Source organism: Dipodomys ordii, unplaced genomic scaffold, assembly GCF_000151885.1.
Source record: "Dipodomys ordii isolate 6190 unplaced genomic scaffold, Dord_2.0 Scaffold77, whole genome shotgun sequence".
Classification (NCBI taxonomy): Eukaryota; Metazoa; Chordata; class Mammalia; order Rodentia; family Heteromyidae; genus Dipodomys; species Dipodomys ordii.
In genome coordinates this window covers 5,910,795-5,930,815 of record NW_012267293.1, presented here as the reverse complement: position 1 = coordinate 5,930,815, position 20,021 = coordinate 5,910,795, and the positions used below count along the sequence as shown (strand labels likewise).

Below are 20,021 nucleotides of genomic sequence, written 5' to 3'. Positions count from 1 at the left end.
CCACCACCCCAAACCCCTATTCTTCTTGTCAGTTCAGTGACCACTATTTGAGTCTCTACATCCATGAGGTAAAAACTTAAATCTTTTACATTATGGGCTAGAACACGTATTAGTCTTTATGTACCTAGCTTATTTCACTTAACATGATGTCCTCCAATTCCATCCATATTGCTAAAAAAAATGACAGGATTTCATTCATTTTTAGGACACAAATAAATAATATTCCACCATGCATATATACTATTTTACACTCATCCATCAGTGGACACATAGATTGATGAGGTCTCTTGGCTACTGAGAGTAGTGTAGTAAACCTAGAGAGCACAGTTGTTTCTTCAGCCCAGTACTGGGGTTGCTGTTCCCATAGTTGTTGTATTTGAGAAACTGCCATGCTGTTTTCTATAATGGCGGTACTAATTTACATTCCCACCAACAGTGTGTGAAAGGGTTTTTCCTTTTTTCTCCATCGTTGCCAACACTTTTTTTTCCTACTTCATTCTTACCAGAATGAAGTAATATCTCATTGTAGTTTTGATTAGTATTTTCTTTTTCTTTCTTTTTTTTTGTCAGTCGTGGGGCTTGAACTCTGGGCCTGGGCGCTGTCCCTCAGCTCTTATCTCAAGATGAGTGCTCTATCACTTGAGCCACAGTGCCACTTCTGGCTTTCTGGTGGGTTAACTGGAGATGAGAGTGGCACGGACTTTCCTGCCTGGGCTAGCTTTGAACTGTGATCCTCAGATCTCAGCCTCCTGAGTAGCTAGGAGTGCAGGCGTGAGCCACAACGCCTGGCTTGATTAGTATTTTCTTGATCAAGAAGTTTTTCATGTTACTTGTTGGCCAGTTGAATGTTTTCTTTTGAAAAAGTGTCTATTGCATTTTCTGAAATGGTATTATCTACTATCAATTGGAATATATATGAATATAAATACATACATGTGCATACATTCTAGATATTAAACCCATCAGGTGTATGCCTTGCAAATATTTTCTTCCACTCTTGTTAATGAATTCTGATTCAAATGTACTGTCACTGGTATGGCTTTGATACCTTTAAAATTATGGAGGCTTATATTACAACCTAGCATGATCCTGGAGAATGTTCTGGATGCTTATTCTGTTGTCAAGGAGAGTGCTCTACAGAGGTCTATGGCTTGGTGTTTTACAATGTGGTTTACATCTTGTGGTTCTGTTGCTGATCTTTTGCTTAATTATTTCTGTCCTGTGCTTTCACATAATGGTGCATTTAGAATCCACTCAAGAGTATTCCATTCTAGCCCAGAAGATTATACTTTTTGAGATAGTATCTTTTCTGCTCTTTCCCCTTTAATTTTTCTCTTATCTCCATTAGCTCCACGGGTTTCCTCATAACAGTTAGTCTCCCTTGCTAATATGCAGGGTTAATAATCAGTAGCCAAATTGGTTAGCAATGTATTAGAACAGGCTGTGAGGGTCCAGGGCAGTATGGATATGTGACACTGTGACAGCTTGGAAGTCTCTTGGATGTGTTCTGTAACACGGCTTCCAGATAGCAGAGATTAGAGGAAGTGAGGTGTAGATGTCTACATTGTGGCAGGAAATAGTCCCATAATACCCCTCACTGAGTTTCCGCTGCATATACAGTAGTGTAAGGTGGTCTGGGAAACATGGACCAAATAGGAGTTTCAAGTAAAAGTTACCAGGATAGAGAATGAGCAGTTTTGAAACTATGCCACATGAGGTAAAAGTGGGAAGAATACTCCACTGGGGGCCAAAAAAATCAAACTTGGAAATGGGGGAGGAAGGAAAAACTTACCAGAGTGTATGATTGTGCTGATATTGTAATAAATCAGTTTCCTTCTACCTTAGCCATGCCTCCTAACAGCAGATGTTTAAATGAGTAGCTTTTGATTCAGTAATGAAGAAATTCCTAATGATGATAAATGCTTATAACCGAGTGTATAAGTATTTACCATAACACATGCTTGGAGAGACAAAATTCAATGGAACCACTCCTTAGCACAGCTCATAAAGTGAAGTGAATACAACTAAAGTCCACTGCTGGGCAGATGCTCTATTGCTGATGCTCTATGACCCACCCATTCACTGCCAAGATTTTATCTACAGTAGAAGATAGGCTCTTGCTTTGTGCCTGCCAAAGAATCTTCTGGACTTTGATCCTCATATTTGTGTTTCCCTGAGTTGTGGGGAAGACCTAGCCATTGGTTGAGATGGAGTTTCATGAACTTTCTTTTCTTTATGCCCAGGCCCCTGATCTTCACCTCCTAAATAGCTAGGATTATAGGCATGAGCCAACAATGTTGGGTTCACAATAAGAAATTTGACTGTGGCACCCAGAGCTGGTTGGTGTCTTTGAAGCAACATAAAATATTCAGTGAAAGTCTAGGGACGTTCTATTTTTTAGCTCTTTTCCTTGTGAGTTCTCTTCTGGTCATTAAATGATGTATAAAGTTGGTGATGAATTAACTTTGTAATAGGGTTTTACTGACACCCAGTGGTAAATATGAACACTAATATAATGTAATGTAGTGTTAGATGTACAATTAACACAAAATAAATATTTATTTTATAAAACTATAAATAATGATAAATTTGTTTTGAACTGTACTTTCAAAAAGGAGTTGACTATTTAGGTGTTGTTTTATCTTTGAAATATTTTTACCCTGAAATTTCAAGATTTTCAATATAGTTGTGTTAATTTGTAGGCAAACATAAATTGCCTTTAATTTTTAATGCATATATTTCAGCAATTTATTTTCTTGGTTTAAAAAAAATAGAAAAACCTTACCTAAGTTATGAGTTTGTTAAAGTTTAGTGATGTGAGTCAGTAGCACTGAAAAATCCAACACTACTAACGTTACTTTTATACAATGGTGACCCCTGTCTTACCTGGGTTTCTGTGAACCAAACTGGCAAAAGCTGCTGTGTGGTTAAGGAACGACAGGTGATAGGAGATTTGCCAAAAATAAAAAATAAAAGCAGAAGAACTAAAGAAACACTTCACTGGCTAGCTTAGAGAGAGAGAGATAGATAAGAAGCCAATACTTAAATGACAATACAGGCTTTGAATATTCTATTAAAGACATGCAAGTGTCATTTTTATTAGTTTTATTATTTTACCATATTTGATTTGTTTTGTTCGATCCATCAGATGAAAGACATGTTGACTAACTACAACATAATTTCTATAGCCTGAGGGGTCACATGCACCATTACCTGAATGGAGTTGATTGGCTGCCGACTGGGCTCATGGCTCCCAAGCGCCCCCTGGCCGTGACATTTCTCATTTCCCTCAGGATCTCATGGTTTGCTTATTCATCCAGCCCCAAGAACCTCCTATCCTGGGGCTGCGGGGCTCTGCTGTATGCGGCTCTCTGTGAGAGGTTTGGATCTGAAGGTAGCTGGAAGCCCACCAGGGGCTCTCTCACTGCCTCAGGATGTCCAGGCCTGCCAGGGCCAGGCACTAATGACCTCTGCTCATACTGATCCAGTCGCTTCTCAACCACTTCACGAATCAACACTGAAAGGTTCAAAGGTCATTGTGATCTTTCAGATATTAGATGACTTACAGGTGAATAGAAAACACTCACTAGGCCTCCCCCCTTCCCTGTAACATAACCTCTTATCAAGTCAGCATATTTAATTCACATACCCGCATGAATGCATGGAATGAGATACCATTTCTATTTGTCTTACCAGAATACCAGTTATAAAATAAGGATAGAAGATAAAGATTAAAAGGATAAGAATAATACTGAGGGTGAAGATCTGCATCTTTGTTAATGTAACTGACACACTGAAAATATAAGTTCTAAACTATAAAAATTAATGTTTCCATTTTTTTTGTGGCAGGGCTAAAGACCTGAAATCAGCGACTCCTACTTAGTAGGCTTGTTCAATACCTCCAGCCATGTATGTCACTGGTTCATTTTAGAATAGGGTCTTGTTTCCTTCTCTAAGGATACTGTGCCTAAGCTGTGGTCTGCTCACTTTCAGGCTTCCCATTGTTATTGGAATCACATGACATGGCATGTTCCAACCATGTCATCCAGCTTTTCTCCATGGAGATGGAGGCTCTCGGACTTTTCTGTCCAGGCTGGTCTCAAGCCACCATCCTCCCATTCTCAGCCTCCCTGGTAGCTTGGGATGACAGGTGTGTGCTGGTGTACCCAACTATGGATTGAAAAGGAGTCTTGAGAACTAGTGAGCAGCTGCATTATGTCTTCAACTTATTCTTCCCACTGAAAAGTTGAGAGGTGATTTTTTAAAAATATAAATTCGTTTTTCAAAATTATATTTAAATAGCTTTACAAAGCAGTTTTAATTCAGCATATTAATTTATGTATACCATCATCTTCATCAGTGTCACCCCTTCTGGAGAGGTGACTTAAAGAAAGTCAGTGACTTACTGTCCAGCACTGTTCTTCCCACCATGTTGTATTCCATGGTCTTTTCAACTTCATACATTAGCCATGGGAGGAATCCTACCTCAATATCTGTTTAAAAGAAAAAAAGCTTCATTAAGTCATTTTCACAAATCATTAAAGACAAGAAGAAAGTGTCTTCTCCATAATGGAACAGATTCATCAATATTGTTTTCATAATACAAAATGTTAAATAAGCTCTTAAGTCTAACTCTTGCCATATTCTTCAGGTATGTTCCAGCCAGTTTCCTTTTCTATTGCAGTCCAAGTTGTTTCTCCAAGTTTTTGAGGCCTTCACTGGAGTCAAAGCAGTTAGAACTTTGACTCTGTAATGCTTTAGGGCTTTACTAGTGTGATCTGAGGTGGGTGAAGGAGGCAGGGGGTAGAGGTAGATCTTGCAGAACTGCTTTTAACTGAGTTTTTTTTGGTCTGGTCATGGGGCCTGAACTCTGGGCCTGGGCGCTGTCCCTCAGCTCTTCAGCTCAAGGCTAGCACTCTACCACTTGAGCCACAGCGCCACTTCTGGTTTTTTTCTTTTTGCTTATGTGGTGCTGAGGAATCGAACCCAGGGCCTCAGGCATGCAAGGCAAGCGCTCTACCACTGAGCCACCTTCCCAGCAACCTTAACTGAGTTCTTAAGGCACTCTGTAACAGAAAGAACAGGGACTAGTGTCATGGCTTGTGTCTGCCACTTGCTACTGTGTTGAAGGATTGGTCCTAGTTGATAGTGCCACTGGGAGGTGGTGGAACTTTTAGGAGCTAGGCCTAGGTGGAGAAAGTAGATGTTTGGGGTGTTCCATTCAGGCTGTGTTCTGCCCTGCCTGCCCCTTCTCTCTGCTTCCTAGCTCCCATGAGGTGAGCAGCTCTGCTGCACGTCTTCTGCCATGGTGTTGAGACACCACAGGCACAGAAACTATGGAGCCAAGTGACTGCTGACTGAAACGTCCGAACCCATGAGCCCAAATAAGCCTCTCCTCCTTAAAAGTTGATGATCTCAGGCATCTCATTACAGTAAAGAACTGTGGACTTGGAGTTCCAAGTCAGCTGGAGAACCAAGCCTTTCCACGGAATATTTGGGAGCAAAGATTTAATTTGTCTGAGTTTCAGCTTGTGGTTCTGAAACATGCTAATTATATCCGTCCCACAAGCAATTATATCATATATGATAACATACATGATATGGCTACCTCTGCCCCATAAATGATTATATAATACGTGATGCCATTAGTATAAATGAATGATATTTATTTGTAACTTGACCTCTATGGATTGAACTATCAGTGAAAATGAACATTACTGCCATTTTCTCCCAAATACTGTGATCCAATGACAGACCTGGAAGCAAAGCCCCAGAGCTCTGAGTGCTTTTAACCCAGGGAGGGTAGCAGTGAGCACAGAGGCCTCTTCTATATCTGGCTTGACTGCCTGAAGATCAGGGCTCCTATTTGAAAATGTCCAGCAACTAACATAGTGCCTGGGACAATGTAAACACTCCAGTGGGTTTTCAACTGGAATAGAGAGCTGAGAACATGCTAATAACTATTTACAGGTGTTTTACATAGAAAACACTTTGTTTAGACCAAGTTTCATGTATTTATGCTTCAACTCCTAAAACATCCTCATTTCATGCATGAGCACAGGGAGGATCATGAAGCCAGTTAATGAAGAAGTTGGAACCCAAAGTCAAGATCTATATTTCTACTAGCCAGTGTTTTTTTTTCTTAATAAATATATTCTACAATCAAGATCTTTATAAAACCACCTTTAAAATGTCCTTTTGGATCTTATTTGCTGGGAATGAGATGAGTGTACTATTCCCAGAATCTAATTTACTAGAATCTGTCATGAGCATCTATTAAGTTTGAACTAAGTTTCCTTAGAAAACTCTCTCTGTATGGAAAGAACAAAGGAAGGGGTGACATTCATTAAAAAAATGTTCTGTTGTTTAAACTGATCATAATCATTGTGTATATTTGTAGGGCACTACAACGCACCTCTTATTGATGATGGTACTTACAACAATAGTTAACTTAGTCTACTTCAACATGAAAACTGACATGAGGGTGCTTATTATGACAGACTTAATACAACAAAGCTCTCCACAAACCTCTTTCAACAGGGTCGTAAAAGTAGCCACTGTCCCTGAGACTGCCGAAAACAGATGGCAGCAGGTCTGCCAGGTAGCGTTGTGCAAACACCCGGGCGGAGATCTTCTGTGCTGTCTCGTTGTGCTTGTTGACGATGTCCCACTGCTGCTGCTTGCGACGCTCCTGCCAAGAGGAGAAGATGCCATTGTAGACGGTTACTTAAGAATCAGGACTTCCTCAGATGGTACATTTGGAGAGGTCACTAAGTTTAGACTTGTCAAAATATGGTTGTCAATATCTCAACTGAAGAGTCCTATTTTTCATCAAGACTTTAATGAGTTTCAACAACTTTTATGTACTGAGTTAAAAAAATCTATACACACACATGTTAAGTTGGAGCTTAAGGTAAAACTCAACTACTGATCATTTGCAAGTAAAATAATTTCAAGATATTTCAAGATATACATACATGGATGCTATCACAAGATTAACAATAGTCAGGTGTGGTGTGCACACCTGTAATTCCACTACTTAGGATAGTGAGACAGGAGGATTGTGAGTTCAAACCCAGTCTGGGTTATATAGAGAAGCCTTGCCTCAAAAGAAAAAGTACAAATCCTAAATGCATACATATTCTTCATTAGTATTATAAATACTGATATAAAGCTACAATTGCTAAGATATCTTCAATTAAAGAATTTAGGCCAATGAATGAACTCATTTGTAATACTTTGAATTTACAAAGCTGAAATGGAGATTATGAAAACTTGTTGCTCTTTTGACTATATAATATCTATAAAGTTAACCAATATTTGAACTGTGATCCTCAGGTCTCAGCCTCCTGAGTAGTTAGGATGACAGGTGTGAGCCACCAGTACCCGCTTCAGATAAATATTTTTTGATAACGATTTCACTGATTATTTCAATGCAGCTTTAAATAATCACACAATTATTAATTTTGAAGAAAAATTTACAATTCAGTATGGCTAAATATTGAGTAGCATTTCTCAACAAACAAGTAACTTGGGCCCTTTGTGAAGTTATTTTAGCTGGTACTACTTGTTAAAATTTATTCATTTAATGTATAATAGGTAACAGTTACTGGCAGGACCAGAAATATCCTTAAAGATTACTGAGGCCCCAGTGTGGTGGTGATGTTCCAGGTACTGGGAGGCAGAGATCAAGAGGATCATGGTTTGAGGCCAGCCTGGGCAAAAAGTTAGTGGTGACTTAATCACAACAAATATGAAACAGAGCCAGGTGCCTGTGGCTCATGCCTGTAACCCTAACTACTCAGGAAGCTGAGACCTGAGGATCATAATTCAAAGCCCTCCTGGGCAGGAAAGTCTGTGAGACTCTTATCTCCAATTAACTGCCAGAAAACCAGATGTGGCACTGTGGCTTAAGTGGTAGAGTGCTAACCTTGAGGTGAAGAGCTCAGGGACAGTGCGCAGGCCCAGAGTTCAAGCCCCACTTCTGACAAAACAAAAAACAAAAAAATACAACAAAAAAATACAAATATGCAACAAACCACCTAAGTGTGGTGATGCATGCCCATGATCCTCGCCAAGAGGGAGGCATAGGTAGCTATCCAAGGTAGGTCTTGGGCAAAAAGCCTAAGAGCCAATTTGAAAAATAACTTCAGCAAAGAAAGGACAGGAGGCAAGGCTCAAGTGGTAGAGTACCTGCCTAGTCAGTGTAAAGCCCTCAGCCCCAACCGCACTACCACCAAAACCCAAGCCAAACTGAATGATACTTAGTCTATAGTTTCCTAACTATAACACAGTGGTCTATTAAAAAAAATATGAGTTGTAAAATTTCTCTTACTGAAGGTTCATAAAAACTATAATCTAAAAAATATTCTACAAGGACTTGAGCAGTTTAGAGCTCCCTAAGGTTACAAGAGGGCCTGGTCACTTAGAAATGAGGTCCACAAAGGGTCTTGCCACTGAGAAAGATCCATAGTCCTGGCCACTGAGGAGCAAGGTCCACAATTCTATCCAGAATACAATAGGCCTGGCCAAGGAAAAGTGAGATCCACAAGAGGGTCTGGCCATGGAGAAATGAGGCCCACCATTCTACTCAGATCCTCTGCTTCTTAACCCCAGCAAGCCTGACAGACAGTACTTTTCCCTTCAACACTGTGACACTGAATTACTGCAAGTCAAAGTATTTCTTTCTCTACGGCTTCTGATATTTAAGAGCATCTTCTAACTGGGACACATGTAGTTTTGGAAACTTCATTTAATTTGGAACTTTTGCGAACTCAATTTAGGTAACATTTATGCAAGTGAAACTTCTAAAAAGTCAGTCCATGATGGATCTATGATCTAACGGAGCCACAACAAATTTTATGGGTCTTTTTTTTTAAACCGTATTTCCAATGACTAGCTTTATGACATATCATACATAACTTTTAAGTAGCTGAAGCTGGGTGCTGGTGGTTCACGTCTGTAGTCTTAGCTACTCAGGAGGCTGAGATCTGTGGATCGCAGTTCAAAGCCAGCCTGGGTAGAAAAGGCCAAGAGACTCTCACCTCCAATTAACCACCAGAAAACCGGAAGTGGAATGGTGGTTCAATCTGGTAGAGCACTATCTTAGAGCAAAAACTGCTCAGGGACAGCGCCCAGGCCCTGAGTTCAATCCCTATGACAAAAAATTAAAAAATGAAGTAGTTGAATGACAAAGGTGCTGGGGCTCTCTCCTAAGGAATTGCCCCAAAGAAGGTACTTCACTCACATGAACAAAGACCAGTGTTCAATCCCAAACAGTAGGTGGAAAAAGAGACTAAGAAAGGAAAATAGAACTGTATACTTTTTCTTCCCGGTGTCGTCTCTCTTGCTCTTCTAGCCGCTGAACTTCAGCCAGCTCTACGTTCCGTATTTCTGCATAGGTATGCTGGCTGGCACGCAGGTTGGCCAGCTCTTCTTCCTCCATCACTTCCAGAAGAGCCTGCTCAACTGTCTTCCCGACCAAAACTTCTAACATTGGCTTAACTTCAAGATCAAAGTCAAAGAGCTTGAACACATAAATGGAAGCAAATCAAATTTGAAGTGTGAGCTAAATGTGTAAAAAAATATGAAGTAGAATAACAATAAGATAGTATTTATTAAGGCTGTTTGTACAACAGACACTGTGCTAGTAATTTATTTGTGGTCTTTAATTCTCAAAAGGAATTTTGCAAAGGTACACAGAATAGCATTTTATTTTTGGGCAAAAATGTATTAAGTTAAAGTTATGAAAACAACATCTCTGCTTTCATTAACATGAAACTTGGTATTCCACAATTTAAGATCAAATTCTGAAATCAAAAGGAAATGTCCTGGTTTTTCTTATATTCTGCCTATGCTGCTCAGCTTTTACTGCCTTTTAAAATACTAGTTTGATGAGCTAAAAAACAAGAATGATGACTGTTTTAAGCCATTCATGCCTATGATTTAGAGGTGAATTTATCTTCCAAGTAGCATCTTAAGACTTACTTTCTTTCCCAGTTTCAGTGACAATATTAAGTTCCTTCAATTCTTAAATCACTTTTAGCTCAATATGCACATAATCACTACTATCTCCTCTTTAGCTTCCCACATTAATATGAAAATGCAATTAAGCCTTTATTAAGTAGTTGTACAAAGAAGTTACTATTCCATAGTAAGGTTTGTTTTTTTTATGGACAAAACCATAGAAGTCACCTACTTTGTGTGCAATCTCTTACATCAGGGAAAAGATGTTTCTTATTTGGTACAAGTCTGTCTTATGTGCACACATTAGGCAAGTATATAAACAAACAAAATGTACATAAACAAAACATGTATTTGAGAAGATTCCTAATAAGCAAAAAGGAGAACTCAGAATATGGAACTTAAATGAATTTCTGAGGTGGTAAGTTGGGGAGGAGACTAATGGAAGGGATGACAATAATCAAAATATGTTGTACACATAAATGCACATGCTCAATAAAAACCCTTTTGTACAAGCATGTGAAAATAAGTGAACCTTACTCATGTAACCGTAATCCCTCTGTACACTATTTTTACAATAAAAAACATATATAAATGAATGAAATTTCTGGGTACTGCAAGATGAAACTATTATAGATATTGTAGATTGCATCTAGACAGAAACCTTCAAAGTAGAATCTTTCTGACCATCAAACAGTTCTCGACTACACTAAGCTTTACACAAACATAACTTTTCCTCCCTTATGAAGAGAGAGAAGCCAAAAGATCATACTGTACCTCGCCTTCTAGTATTTGGGTGGCTACATCCCTACCAGTTTTGGCAGGAATGAAGAGTGGTGTCGGTGGTCTGTCCAAAAATGCATCTGTCTGGCATTCCATATCAACTTCTATTATGCGGTCAGCAAGCTCTTCAAGGTACAATTCTGAAAAGAAGAATATTATATATTGCACATTTGAAATTCTAGCCTATTTCAAGCATACATGCACATTTACAATTCCAGTGGTGCACGCCACTAATCCCAGCACTCCAGAGCCAGAGGCAGGAGGATCACAGGTTGAAGGCTGCCTGGGTTTCCTGGTGAGACCTGTTCTCGTAAAAAACAAACAAACAAAAAAAAGGATTCAGATACCCTCCCTCCCCCACACCCAATTCACAATTAAGCAGATCAAAGAAGGCTTAGAGAGAAAGGGCTTCAATGCAGGGTTTAATTCACCTGTTGCAGTAAGTGTTTTAAGCATATAGATGGTCTCAAAGTCATTCAGGCTAGCGCGTTTCCAGAATGTGTAGAAATCATTGAGCTTTGCATGAGAGAGAGAAACTAAGAACATGAGACCACAGATGTATGCGAGATGCAAACTACAAAAGGGACGACACTGTGGTCAATGCATCATACTGTCATGCGCCAAGACCTCACGTCACTTAAGGTTATTGATGTAAAACAAGTTCAAGTGAGGAGTGACATCTAGGAAGGTAAGAGTGAAGAGCACGCGTGTTCTTCAGGATCCCCGGATCAGCCACGGTACTTCCCCACCACATCCCACTTTCTTCATGTATAAAAGGAATCAAAATTACTTGTTAACTGGAACCTTCGCAATGACAGAGAGGTTCACAGGTAAAAGAGCTTGTGTAGTCTCTGAAGAAAGACAAAAAAGTCATGACTGTATTGCTTAATATTCTAGTAGCACAAACAACACTAAATCCTTCTTAGAGGTCACCAATCACTGACAGTCACTTACTCTAGACTAGGCTTATAAATGCCACAGAGGAAAACAGATATGGACCAGTTCTTTTTGCTTTATTCCACAAATAGCTCTAATGAATTTGCTCATCATCTTGGAAGGGTACAGCATTGTGGGATTACCAAGAATGCTAACAACACAGGTGAGCCTAGAAGAGACATGTGGGAAATATCTGCTTTCCATACACCAAACTGATGAAGCCCTTGGGAGTATACAAATGAAAGGAGGATAAAAGGAGAGAAGGAAAGAGGCTGCTGTCAGAAGTGAGCGGGTTTTCTCCAAGCAGACTTAGTTGCTCTCCTCTTATAAGCCACAACTGAAATAACATTTGTGAAAGGGCTAGGAATTCATTTGTTCATAAAGTCTTTTTAAAGCTACTGCCACACTTCCAGCCTTATACAAATACAGTAGCAACATATACTATATATTTTTGCTAATGAATGGACATCATTATCAAACTGGAGGATTGGCACACACAGGAAAACATACATCATATAAAGGAAAGGAAATGGCAGTGAAATAAAAAAGAGCTGTCACAAACAGCTGAGCAAACTGAGGAGCCACAATGCCAGTGACAGGGCCACGCACCTGTCTGCACGTCCACATGCTTTCTGCCTTCCACGGGCTCTGGAGTTCGTGGCCGGAGCCGTTCTTGGGCTCGTTTTCTGGCAAGAGCCCTCCTCCGAGCCATCTGTTGTCTCTGAAGGTCTAATAGATCAGGCTGTCCAGGCTGAGAGGGACACAAAAGACTTCTACAATTAGAAAACATTTCCCAAAGTGCCTCCTAGATTGTACCAAGGAACTTGTCATAAGAGTGCTTCCAGATCACCAGTGACTTAACACTTTGTTAGGCCTTTTTCATGTAATAAGAAAGTGTCTGGCAGAGCCTAAAAGTAACTTCAAATAAAAAGAGATGGATGCAGGATACTACCTAATAATTATCTTACCATACTTTCATGTGCAGTTAAAGAAAAACATTAGGATTTAAAAATCCAATCATGTAATTCCAGTTACTTGGGAGGCAGGAATTAGGAGGACCAAGCTTGGAGGCCATCCCAAGCAAAGAGTTACCAAAACTCCATCAACAAGTAAGCCGGTGGTATGTATATGCTTGTCACTGCAGCTATGCAGGAGGTGTAAATCGAAGACTGTGGTCCAGGCTCACCAGGCAAAAACGCAAGAGCAGCAAGATTGAAAAGGCCTGGAGGTCTGGCTCAATTAGGTCGATTTGAGGTCCTGAGTTCAAACACCAGTACAACACACAAAAAAAATCTAAATTACATATAAATTTCCTTAAAAAATTACTAGCTTAGATGGATGCCGGTGGCTCACGCCTGTAATCCTAGCTACTGAGGAGGCAGAGATCTGAGGATCATGGTTCAAAGCCAGTCTGGGCAGGAAAGTCCGTGAGACTCTTATCTCCAATTAACCATTAGAAAACCCGAAGTGGTGCTGTGGCTCAAGCAGTAGAGCGCTTGCCTTGAGCTGAAAAGTGCGGGGACAGCGTCCAAGCCCAGAGTTCAAGCCCCATGACCAACCAAAAAAAAAATTACTAGCTTAAATCTTTGGTCCAACTGTAAACATCTTTAGTCTAAGGACACAAAATAAACTGAATAAAAGATTGAAAGTACAATTTTTCACAGCAGTTCTGCAACCTTTGGAAGTCTGTGGTAAATCTATTAATGGTGGTTCTCTTCTCTGTCCTCCTCCCTCCCTCCTTCTTTCCTTCTCTTTTTTTCTTTCTTTCCATTTCAGGGCCTCCAGTTTGGCTCTTCTGTCCATAGCTGATACTTTACCAGTTGAACCATGCCTCCAGTTCCAGGCTTTTGCTGGTTAATTGAAGAGTCTTGCATTTGTCTGCCCTGGGCTGGCTTCAAATCTCTAACCTTAGCTCTCAGCCTCCTGAGTAGCTAGGGTTATAGGTATCAGCCACCGCAGGAGGCTTATGGGGGTATGGTTTATATTTTTCTAGCAGCTCAGGCTAAACTTTTTTTTTTTTAAGCCGGTCGTGGGTCTTGAACTCTAGGCTTGGGCGCTGTCCCTCAGCTCTTCAGCTCAAGGTGAGCCCTCTACGGCTTGAGCCTCGGCACCACTTCTGGTTTTCTAGTGGTTTATTGGAGATAAGAGTCTCACAGACTTTCCTGCCCAGACTGGCTTTGAACCATGATCCTCAGATCTCCACCTGCTCAGTAGCTAGGATTACAGGCCTGAGCCACGGGTGCCTGGCTCTAAACATCTTTTTGTGTGCGTATCTGCCATTTGCTCACATTTTTTGACCATCTTCAAATAGGTTTTTATTTTTTTCAACTTATGAGTTCTTGGAATTCTACATATTCCCAATATAAGACCTTTCTTGGATATGTGATTTGCAGGTATTTGTAGCTGTCTCTTGAGTTTTTTTAGGAGAGCAGATCCTGATGGTGCTCTTCATGCCTGTCCCGTGTTTACTCGAAACAGCAGCTACCAATTAAGTCAAAAAACCCAGTCTCATTTAAATCTGAACATTTCTAGAATCCCATTTTTTAATCTATGAAAATTTTGGCTCTCTCTCTTTGTACTGTTAATGACTGTGACCAGTATTACAAGGTACATGGGTAACTTATTCTGTGTTTAGCCCCAATGTCTTACCACTTCAAGTATAAATTACTTTTTAGATTTTTCTATTATCCCCACTTCTGAAATGTAATAAAATAAGATCTTGAATATTTCATTCCCATGTTTTAAGCATATTACATGAGGATCTACATGAACTACTAAATGTAATTTTAAAACTCTGTGGAAAGTTATATCTACTTCTATTTTGATTCATTCCATAGTTTCGTCCTTTTTGAAGTCCCTCTCCGTCCTTCTACACCTTCTGTTATCATTTCTGTTTAGAGAACTTGTTCTTTTTTGTCCATACTGGGATCTGAGCTCAGGGCTTCTTGCTTGCTGGGCAGGTGCTCAATCATTGAGCCACACCTCTAGTCTGCTTCCCCCTCCAGCGGCGCCCTTCCCCCGCCCCCGCAATTTCTTTTTTTTAAGGGCTGCTAGTGACACATTCTCCTAGTCTTCCTTCCTCTGAGAATATGTTTGTTTCACATAGTTCCCAAAAGATATTTTCACTATCTTCTTGCCTCTATGTTCCAGATGAGAAATCTACTGCCATCTGAAGCATGTTTCTCAGTGTTAATGTGTCATTTCTAACCAGCTCCTTTGAAGGCTTTTTGTTTTTAGTTTGTAAAAGTGTGCTTTTGATTTGGGTCGGCAGAAATTTCTTGGGGCTTATTCTGGTGGTTCACTTAATTTCTTAAATCTGTAGTTCTTCTGTGGAAGCTCTGGTATTTTCAGGCCTTGCCTCAGTTTCTCTTCTGGGGTTCCAATAACATAGATGTGATCTTTTATTGTTCCTCTGCTGCCTAAGGGTGGAGGGCAGGGAGCTATTTTCTCTCTGCTAAGATGGTAATTTTCATTCATTAGTCTAAGTTCACTTGTTATTTCCTCTGTCACTTCTGCCCAATGGGTTTATTTTGGTTATTGTATTTTTCATTTATATAGTTTCTACTTGCTTCATTTTTAATCTATTTTTTTTGCTGAGGTTTTATTCATTTTCTTAGAGAGTGCATAATTATTCACTTTTGATTAAATACTTTTGTATGTGCTTTAAGATTCTTAAAATTCCTACATTTTAGCATTTTGTGTTGAGTTGGTTTTCTCCTTATAAAAGACTCTCTTGATTTATGAGTGGCTTATTTAAAAACCACATTCTGGCCGGGCACCAGTGGCTCACATCTACAATCCTAGATACTCAGGAGGCTGAGGTCTGAGGATTGTGGTTCAAAGCCAGCCCAGACAGGAAAGTAGTTTGTGAAACTCTTATTTCCAACTAACTACCAGAAAGCTGGAAGTGGCCCTGTGGCTCAAGTGGTAGAGTACTTGCCTTGAGCTGAAGAGCTAAGGGACAGCGCCCAGGCCCAAGTTCAAGCCCCATGACCGCAAAAAATAAAATAATAAAAAAATCATATTCTGGAGATGTGGGGTATCATGACACTCTGGATTCCACTGAAGTGTTTTGCCAGGGCTTTCCCCTTTATGTTTTAGTGTGCAAATCTGGATAGTGTTGGAAGATGAAATCCCTGCTGTGCTCTGCTGACAGCACCTTACTGGAATTATTACTATCTCTAGAACTGTTGTAATCTTACAAAACGAAACTCACTACTCATTAAATACTGTTCCTATTTCCCCTCTCCCTAGCTCCTGGCAAGTATCACTAGGACTATCTATGTCTTTTTCTTTTTTCTTTTGAAAAAAGATTGAACTCAGGACCATACATATGCTAGGCAATGCTCTACCACTGAGCCACATTCCCAGCTGTTATAGGTCTTTAAAAATTTTCACTTGTGATTTGTCTTTATTTCATTTTACAAGTATTTCTGCAAACAATGTGTTAGAGATGAAGATATACACACAAACAGACCCATCCCCACCCGCAGTGCTTACCAGGGTCCCTGTGGGCAGTGCGTACGTGTTGCCTCGGATCACCCTTCTGTCGTACATTATGTTCCCATAATGCATAGATTCTTCAGATCTGTAAAATAGCAAATAGGAGAGTGGTTGAAGAAAGTGTTGCCAGAGACAAATTCATTTTCAGTAGAACTTAGAATGAAATATGTGGATAGTGTTGGGAAAGACCAAGTGGATGAAAGGAGAGAGGGCAGAGGCCTGGACAGATGGAACAGGCTTTAATCATTGCCACAGAGGGGGTGGGAGAAACAAGGTGCAGGGAGTGTGGGGTTAGAGTTTACATATAGTTGAGCCTGAGAGGTTTTAGGAATGTCTTTGTGGTTGTGGCAGCCTGTTTGCGATTTATGATGTCCTTTTGCCGCCGACAGTCCTGCACTTACAGATACGGTCAAGGGCGAAATTTCGCTGAGAACAACTCAAGGGCAGGGATGAGACTCCATGGAGATTTTTCAGGAGAGGTTTCTGGGGCAGGGTGGTCGGTGGGCCATGTGAGCAACATCGAGTTATGAGAGCAAAGCAGATGTATGTTTTAGTATGGTTTATAAACAGGACAAATGGCTACCATTTATGCAGTGTTTACCACATGCCAGCCCTTCATGTATGCTTTTATTTATTCCTCAGTAAACTTCAAGTTTTTTGACAGGAGAGGAAATAGACTCTGAAAGGAATCTTCCCAAGGTCATCTTGCCTTCAAGTGGCAGAGCTGGATTTAGGCTATAGATCTGTAAGGCAATTTAACAGATGTGAAAATGGCCCATCTGAAATGGGGTTTTCCCTAGAGGACTATAATAAGCTCACTTCAAAGACCAGAACATTATGTTAATAAAAGAATATGGCTTTAAAGAAGTCAAATTTCACATTGCTCTTTAAACCCAAGGATAGTTTAAAAGGTATGGTTTAAAATTTTAACGAAAAGAATTAGTGCTCAATAGTGAAAAATTCAGTTGATAATTTCCACTGAAATTCTTCAAATGACATTTTGTTTATAGCTATGAAACTAACAATATTGATTTGGTTAAAGTCTCCCAGCACTAATTAATGAAGGCATTTTGTTGTTGTTGGTGGTGGTCATGGGGCTTGAACTCTGGGCCTGAACGCTGTCCCTCAGCTCTTACAAATAGTTGAGCCTGAGAAGTTTTTAGGAATGTCTTTGTGGTTGTGGTAGACTGTCCTGTTTGGGATTTATGATGTCCTTCTGCCACTGACAGCTCAAGGCTAGCGCTCTACCACTTGAGCCACTATGCCACTTCTGATTTTCTGAGTGGCCTTTCCTGCCCGGGCTGGCTTTGAACTGTGGTCCTCAGATCTCAGTCTCCTGAGCAGCTAGGATTACAGGCATGAGCCACCGGCACCTGGCTAAATAAGGAAAATTTTGACTTGACACAAAACAAACTAAAGTAAAAAAAAAAAAACAAGCTAAAGTAAATAACACTGATTGCTGGTGATGATATAAGGAAAAGATTTGCTTTCTACTTGTTCCTATTAAAAAATAGAGATAGCTTTAAAAAAAAAATCCCACTTCTGAAAATCTGTCTCATAGGAACAAACAAATATCCATCACAGAAGCAAAATCTGGTAGCAAACTGAGTATCTATAAATAGGAAACAATCTTAACAACTTATGGTACAATCTATATGCCACCAACGCTATGCTGCTATGGAAAATTGAACAATTTTAGTGTTACGGAGAGATTTCCCCAAGGAATTGCTAAGTGAGAAGATGATACTATAGACTGACCTGTGATGGTCTTGTCAGCCTGACTAGACTGAGAAACCCCTAGGAGATTTGAACAGCTCAAGGACATATTATTATTTTGTACATTGAAAAGCACTAACAATTTTAAACGGAAAACCCGTACACCTTTTCTGTGTGTCTGTCTTCTCATATCATTAGCATTGAAACTTAGCCAGGGTATAGCCTAGCTGGCTTCATCAGCCTTCTCTTGATATTATTTCCATCTTCATCCCCATTTGAGTCCTACTCCAGAGCCTTGTTGGGTTCAAATAGACCGGATTCATATCCTACATGGAGTGTTTGTACATGTGCTTTCTTCTTTATGGACTGTTTCCTTCTCTTATGCCTCCTTCTCTCCAAATTGACTCGGCTACTTCCTTGCAGATCTTAAGTTTTGCACCACACTCTATGTAATAGTCTTCCTCTGTCTCCCTACTTGCCCTTAACAGGTTAGCAACCCTCTTGTAATTGATATTTCTCTGTCTTTTGTGCTACTTTGATACTCTAATTAATTGATCACCAAATTAGTCCAACATACAAAATTAACTGTCCCTTATGAAACAGCATTGATTCTCATGTCTAATTTGTTGGTCTGATTTCAAAATAATGAATTGTAAGTACCCATTTATATTAACCAGAACCTGTCTCTGGAGGGACTAATTTTCATAATGAATCTTTTAGTAATATAAACAATCCCTCTTCCAATTTAAGTCTGCCGTCTTGGTTTTGCCTTAAGTGATAGAAATCTCTTACTAGAAAAGTCTATCAGAAAAACTGTCAATCTAGACTCAGTGTTTGAAATGAACACCAAAAGCTATATTGCTAATCAATCAACAAGTTGTATTGAGTGCTTCCTGCCTGTCGGGCATGGTACTATGTGAGCAAAAAGATGCCAAGGTTCCGGCTTCCATGCTGCTCAAATTCTTGTGGAGATGGAAGCCGAGATTCCACAAATTGAAGCTGTTAGAAAGAACTTTAAGAGCGCCATCAAGCTTACGGTCCTTATTAAGTACGGATGCCTGAATGAATGCAAATACTCTTTAGTGTAAAAATACTAACAGCCCTGTGTGGAAGGGTAACCTAATTCCTGCCCAGAGTCTGGTATGGAGAATGCTTTCTGGGGCCGTTATTTTGTGCACGCTCCGGTGTTCAACCCCTTCGTACAATTAAGTCAGGACACCCATATCGCAGTGATCGCTCCTAGAGGTGTTCAGTGGCGGGACCTCGACAAACAGCCGTCGACTCAAACTTTTGAGAGACGGGGCCGCTCACGTCCGCGGTAGGGCTCCTGTCGGCACTCAGTACCGCCGCGGTGACCCGGCGCCCGCCGGGCCCGCTCGGCCCCTGCTCGGATCTCATTCTGAAGAGCGCGGAGGGGGAGGCAGCAGCCAGGGCCTTCCTGCTCGGGATGGGGTGCGGGTGGAGAGCGGGGCTGCTGGGTCACTCACGGCTGCAGCGGGTCCTCCCGGTAACGGCGGCGCTGGCAGGGCACGGCCCGGGGCCGGCTGGTGTAGGTGTAGGTGCCGCCGCCCAGCTCCCCCGGGGTGCGGCCCGCCATGGCGGGGGCCGAGGCCATGTCTGGGGTCGAACCGCCCGACTTCCGGTGGAGCTTGGCTTTGAAGCAGGTGGGCGCTAAGGATTCGAGAGAGCCGGAGAGGCGTAAGTAGTGCCAAGGGCAGGGATGCCGCGGGGGGACGAGGGGCGGGACGAGGGGCGGCTCGCGGGGAGGCGGCGCGGGGTGAGGGAGGCCGGCGCCGCAGGCGGGAGCTCCACTCGGCTGGCTCCAGGCAGCGCGGAGCCTGTCGGAGGCGTCTTCACCGGTCGCCCAGCAACCCGGGGATGCGCCGGAAGTCCCGCCCTCCCGTAAGTTCCGGCCGGTGGGTTTCTCGGGAAGGCCGGCAGGGAAGGGCACTTCCGGCCTCTGAGCCCGCCCTCCCGCCCCGGGATCCCTGGTGCGCCTGCGCGCGGGGCGCTCCTCGTGGGGACCCGGCATGGCCGTGTGGGCGGAGGCCCTCCGGGACGCGGCGGCTGTGGCCAGCGCGGGTGTCGGGGGCGGCCTGGCGGAGCTGGTGTCGGCGCCA

General features: G+C 41.5%; 1 protein-coding gene across 1 annotated transcript; it reads right to left on the bottom strand.

Annotated features, from left to right (window-relative positions):
* Window positions 1–3,068: 3,068 nt before the first annotated feature.
* Rsph3 (radial spoke 3 homolog (Chlamydomonas)) lies at window positions 3,069–19,933 on the bottom strand. The gene is made up of 8 exons (XM_013024534.1): window positions 19,389–19,933; window positions 16,183–16,270; window positions 12,292–12,433; window positions 10,741–10,886; window positions 9,323–9,526; window positions 6,529–6,691; window positions 4,407–4,493; window positions 3,069–3,517 (listed from the first exon to the last, which is right to left on the bottom strand). Exons 1-8 carry the CDS (start codon window positions 19,931–19,933, stop codon window positions 3,309–3,311), a joined length of 1,584 nt encoding a protein of 527 aa, XP_012879988.1. The 3' UTR covers window positions 3,069–3,308.
* Window positions 19,934–20,021: the final 88 nt, after the last annotated feature.